General features: G+C 36.0%; 1 protein-coding gene across 1 annotated transcript; it reads right to left on the bottom strand.

Moving 5' to 3' along the window:
* Positions 1-1,374: 1,374 nt before the first annotated feature.
* Positions 1,375-4,896, bottom strand: LOC107028917 (CAX-interacting protein 4). Its single transcript, XM_015230160.2, has 2 exons — positions 4,728-4,896; positions 1,375-2,757 (listed from the first exon to the last, which is right to left on the bottom strand). Exon 2 carries the CDS (start codon positions 2,732-2,734, stop codon positions 1,751-1,753), a length of 984 nt encoding a protein of 327 aa, XP_015085646.1. The 5' UTR covers positions 2,735-2,757; positions 4,728-4,896; the 3' UTR covers positions 1,375-1,750.
* Between the last annotated feature and the right edge of the window lie 1,104 nt (positions 4,897-6,000).

Raw genomic sequence — 6,000 nt, 5'->3', positions numbered from 1 at the left:
TTGAATTAGGTATTTTGTACATTTTTATATGAATTTCCTAATATAAATATAAGGTTTATGAATAACTTCATATTTAAGTTCCAAACTGGTTGAACCGTTAAAGGATATAGTATTGGAAACAACCTCTTTATACCGCAAAGGTAAATGTAAGGTTGTACATTTTCTAGACCCCGCTTGTGAGATCACATTTGAGTATATTATTGTGTTGGTTGAAGGGTGTCCAGATGCTTAAAAAGAAAGATCTCTGATTCTATACCAGACAAAAGGAAAGTAATGTACTTCCAACTTTTGTTGAATTACTTATTCCTATTAAAAGAAGAGTTTATACTACTTTGGGTTTCGACAAAGGAGATTACAAGTATTGAAAGAATCACTTATTAACTCATATGACCAAGTGCTTGAAGCTCTTGAACTAGATTCTGCAGGGGCGGAACCAGAAATTCTGACAAAGGGATTCGCAAAAATCCAGCAATGTCAAATGTGATATTTGGGGGCTTCAAAACTTTTAAACTTAGTTTTTCCTACTTCCGCGGTATAACCTTTCAATAAAAAGAATTACATTGAATCTTCATCCTTATATGTGGCTCTGCCTACTTGTTATGATTTACAAACTCAGGATCTCAACCTACTATTCAAAGTAATCTTGGAACACTCTTTACTGATACACTAGGTTCCTCTGATGTCATGAAGATTCGACAATCTATACAGGCACCAAAAAAATTTTCGATCCCCTCCCTAATAGATGGCTCAAAGCCCACACGTCATCTATTTCCACCAAGTACATGGCTACATGAGACCTCCCACCATCACAGTTACCGAGTAATCCTGCTCACCAAGGTTCAACCAAATCACAAGAAATCACCAAGTATTTTTATTGTCGTTAAATTTAAACCCAAGTCTCTAAAGTTTGTACCCACTTCATAGAGCACTAGGCTGTTGGGTTTGATAAATCTTATACATCTCATTCACTAAATATCAGTGTACTTCTTGGAGTTCGTATCGCCTCCGGGCCAGCACAAAGATCCAGAACTGGAGAAGTGCTACAAGAAGGGAAGGGAAGAAGACTTGTGTTGGGTGCCTAGAAGTGCTAATGCTACTCTTCCTTTGCAACTACCAGATTTGCAAATCAAGCAGTTTCTGGCTTTTTAGTTTGTTAAAGGAACTGTTCTACTGCTAGTGTGTTCCAGTAACTTTTGCCAGCTTGACCCTATGATCTTATCTTTCTTTTGACATATGGTTTTCAGGCGATTAACAATATTGAGTAAAACCAGAAATCAGAGTACACCACATTCGGAATACAATTCCTAGAAATGTGAAAAAAAATAACGAAGGGTCTAGCACAATCAAATATCAAAGGCTACCGTAACATATTTCTTGAAATTTTTAACACATGATGTTGATAAATATAGTAAATATAGGGCTCGTATATCAGTTCAACTAATACCACCCTATGAAGTTGCACAAGTTGCGGATTGTAACTAATAACTCCACAAAACCTTCAAAAGGATAACATGATGCAAGTTCAACAAGGATAGCAATATCCTGAATAACTGATGCAGTACTGCAACATCAGTTGAACAATACTCAGGACCATGAAGGGAAAATTACAAGCAGACGAATATTTGTTGAGGCAAAAGATGAAAATAGACAATGACAAATACACAGAATTCCTAGATAAGCAAGTTCCATAGAAAGAAATGGACCTGCAATCCAGATAGTAGATGATAAATCTCCTTTCAGGGGTACATTACTACTCTTCATCATCATGACGTTTCCTGCTCCTCTTCTCAGAACGTTTTTTGTCCCTGCCTACTCGTGCATCATCAGAGTTGCTGGCGTCAGAATCAGATGCTGAGGCTGCTGCTCTCCTGCTCCTACGCTTGTGCCTTGGAGGCGATTCATCACTTGATTCAGCAGAACTGTCCGCATGTCTATGACTTCTCCTCCTCCTCTTCTCCTTCCTACTTTTTCTCCTCCTCCGACGATCCTCCTCCTCATCTGATGAGTCATCCCGTTTCCTCCTCTTTTCCCTCCTCCTCTTCCTACGCTCCTTATCTTCATCATCATCCTCTGAATCACTGTGTCCCCTCTTCTTCCCACTCCTCCTCCTCTTTGATCTACCCCTCTTTTTCCTTTTTCCAGAGTCTGACTCGTCATCAGAATCAGAATCTTTCTTTTTGTGCTTCTTAGATGATGATTTTAACTTTCTACTCACCTTCTTACCATACTTCTCAGCAATTGCCCTCTCCATTTCAGAATCATAATCAGAATCAGAACTCTCACTCTCCTCCTCTTCTTCACTGCTATCCTCGTTTTCTGCTTTCCCCTTCATCTTAGAACCATGCCCCTTAATCTTCTCCAATCCAGACAACACGGCAGCTTCAATTGCATCTGCATCCTTATCCTTGTTATCATCCTTAACACTCACGAAATTCCTACATTGGAAAGTGAGGTGGCCAACCCGCCCACACCTCTTGCATGCTCCACGGGTCTCATCAGCATTTGATCCAGTGATTCGAGCAAGTGCAAGCAAACCCTGAAAGCTTGCATAAGCATTTTCGGGATCTGCAGCCGACGATGGCTTCTGGTTAGATGATTTCTTGTCTTCATCCTTGCTAGGAGCATATGGGTCATAACCGATAGCACTTTGCCAGATGCCGTGCGTCTGTAGGGCTGCACTACTGTGTACCCTATTGTTCGCAGGCATGCGAACTCTACCTGCGGTGGCCGGCATGTTGACTGTTTTTCACCTGCAAGCTGTATGCACCAAAACATTAATTTTTAAGCATTACCATTCAAATATAATAGTTTCCACAGTCACAAAGAGCCAAAACCAGAAGTGGAATGCTGTATACACTTAAATCAACATGTAAGCATCAAATTTCCAAACCCTGGCAGTTTTGCAGCTCCAAATTCAGTGCTAAAATCAGAAGTAAAAAAGCTGTATTCACTAAAATCTAACATGTAAGCACCAGATTTCCAAACCTTAACAGCCTTACAAAGTTCCAAATTCAGAGCTAAAAATCATAACAGTCCATTTATACTGAAAATCACAACATAAGCATCATCAACACTCCTAACCCTAGCTTTTCGAAATTCAAAATGCGGATCTTAAAATCAGAACAGTAATAGGATGTGTACACCAAAATCATTAGTTAAGCATAAAAAAGTTGAAGCCCTAGCTTTTAAACAATTCCCAATTTGAACTAGAAAATCAGATCAAATTCAGATAAGTTTCAAAATTAGGCCGACAACAACAATTCAATTCCACAAACATATAACAACCCAAAATAGTTGATTTCTAAGGTAGAGGAAGATGAAAAACCAACAGACAAATAGTGAGAGCCTCCCAAAAGACCAAAGATACAAAAAACTTAAAGCCCCTTGCAACAAGATAATTGACAAAGAAATCGACCTTGAACCTAACTCAACCCAAAAAGCTAGCCCAAGAGATGAGAATTTCCCAAGCCATACAAGGAGACCAAGAGCCTGTTTGCACGGACTTATGGCTTTTGACGTATAAGCCATACGTTAGGAATTCTCACTTATGGCTTTTGGCTTATTTTTGTCTTTTTTACTTAAAAACAAGTTCTTAAGCTACTTCAACTTAAAATAAGCCAATCCAAACAGTATTCGAGATGTGGGGGACTCAACAATAACTGATATAAAGACTAATACAAAAAAAAAAAATCAACAACAGATAGTAGAAGTTCCCAAAAGACAAAAGAAATACAAAAATTTAGAGCCCCTCCAATGAGATAATTGGTGTAAGCGATCTCAAATAGTTCCTACAGTTAATAAATATGCCTATACAAATTCACCAGTCTCAACCTACTTCCGGTTTGGCTACACGAATCATCAAATATCAATTCCATTCCGTCTGCCTGTTTATTCCAATACTCAATAATTTTTCTTAAAACAAGCTATAGATGATTGCACAATCAATTCAAATGAATTTAAAAAAGAATAAATACTAAAATTGAGTTTTTTCTGCTATATCTCTAGGGGTTTTCAGATATAAGCTGTTAGTATAAGTGTAGACCACACCACAATCACCATCAACAACAACTAGCATAGTCTCACCTCAATCTCAAACCAGTTGGGTTTGGCTATACGAAACCCTCAATACTTAGTAATTCGTCTTTAAACAAGCTAGCAGTGATTGCACCATCGATAAAAAATTCTTTTTTTTCTTTAAAACAGGACATAATTAGGGCATAAGTTTCTCTAGTTTTTTTCAGCCATAAACTGATGGTAGAAGTGCACAACACACCACAATCATCACTAACATTTCACCTCTATCTAAGACTAGTTTGGTTCGGCTATATGTATCCTGAATATAGAGTAATTTGTAGGTGATTGTACAATCAATTTAAACAAACATTAAACCATAAAATAATGCCTTTTACGCTTTTTCTCTAGTTTTTTCAGATATGATGTGTTAATAGAAGTGCAGATTACATCACAATCATTAGTAACAACATCAATAACAATTTCTCCTCAAATCTCAAACAAGTAGGGTTAATAAACGTATAGATTACACAATTTCACATCAATCTCATATTACTTCAGTTTGGCTATACTTATCATCGATTATCAATTCCATGCCATCTGCCCGTTAAAACAATCTATTGGTGATTGCATAATCAATCATAAAAAACGCGTTTTCCAGCTATTTCTCTGTGATTTTTCAAATACAAAGTGAAATTTCGGGATCTGAAACTTACCTTTCCGGCGATTATATCAGTTTTTTCTCGGGTGATGATCGGAAAACTACGTCCGGTGATTTTGAGTCGGAGCTCCCAATTTCGAATTGCAAATTCTGAAACAAGGAGAACTAATGAAATTTGATCCCCAAACAAGTAGATTTTGCGAGCTGAAACGATGCCGTTTAGTATGAGTCGGTGAGTCCCCTCTCCCTTTTCTTTTTTTTTTCCGCTGATATTTCAAATTTGAATATTCATTTACCTCGAAATAGTTGAATCTATAGCCATTTGTAAATTTATCAAAGAATAAAATGTTTTATTTGATATTAATGACTGGTCGTGAATTAAGATCGTTCAAAATTGATAATTCGAATAGAAAAAAAGTTGTTAATTTATTGTTAGTGAGTTATTCGTTTAGTAATTTCAGTAACGATTTTTATTTTTCTTATTATCTGATATCGATTCTTAATGTTTTAACTGATAATTTGTGATAGTAAATTAAATAATTATATTTATGCCAATTGGATATAACTCTTTGAGTTCAGTTCATACTTCTATTTCAGGTTATCTCAAACTTTTGCTTATTTTACAAAGTGACAGTGGAGTAAGATTATTCAAAACGATAGCTCGAACAGAAAAAAAATTATTGATTTATCGATAATAGGTTAATTATTTAGCTATTTCAGTAACGATTTTAATTTCTCTTATTATCTGATATCGGTTCTTAGTGGTGGATTTTTTTCTTAATGGTTTAACTGATAATCCAATAGTAAATTAAATAATTATATTTATACCATTTGGATATAAAGTCCTTGACTTTTGAGTTTCGTTCATACCTTTATTTTAGGTTGTCCTAAGCTTTTGACTATTCTATAATGTGATAGTATTTGCTTTTGACCAAATATAAGATGCATCTGGCAACTCACGAGTCATGTGCATGGTTCATTTGATTTGTCACCTTATTTTAAGTGATTTTTCTTGATGTTTTTGGTGTTAAATCTTAATGGTTAAACCGCTATTCGAACTGAATAAGATTCAATAAACTAATATCATGAAATGAACATTCGCCTCACTAAATATAGTCTCAGTCGCACATTCAGCATAATGTTCTGACTTATATGCCTTCAAGAATCAGGGCTATTGGATTTTTCATTCGGTGTTCATATTTGTATTAAGACCCAATTTAATTCAAATTAGCGTAAGTTTCATTCAGGTAGCGCTCATAATAAGATTTTTTTCCCCATTTCTAAGGACTCGAACCTGGTATCTAGTCAAGATAGGTAAAAATAATAGA

The sequence above is a fragment of the Solanum pennellii genome, chromosome 8, assembly GCF_001406875.1.
Source record: "Solanum pennellii chromosome 8, SPENNV200".
Taxonomy (NCBI): Eukaryota; Viridiplantae; Streptophyta; class Magnoliopsida; order Solanales; family Solanaceae; genus Solanum; species Solanum pennellii.
The sequence above is the reverse complement of the archived record's forward strand: the minus strand, read 5'-3'. Positions and strand labels throughout refer to the sequence as shown.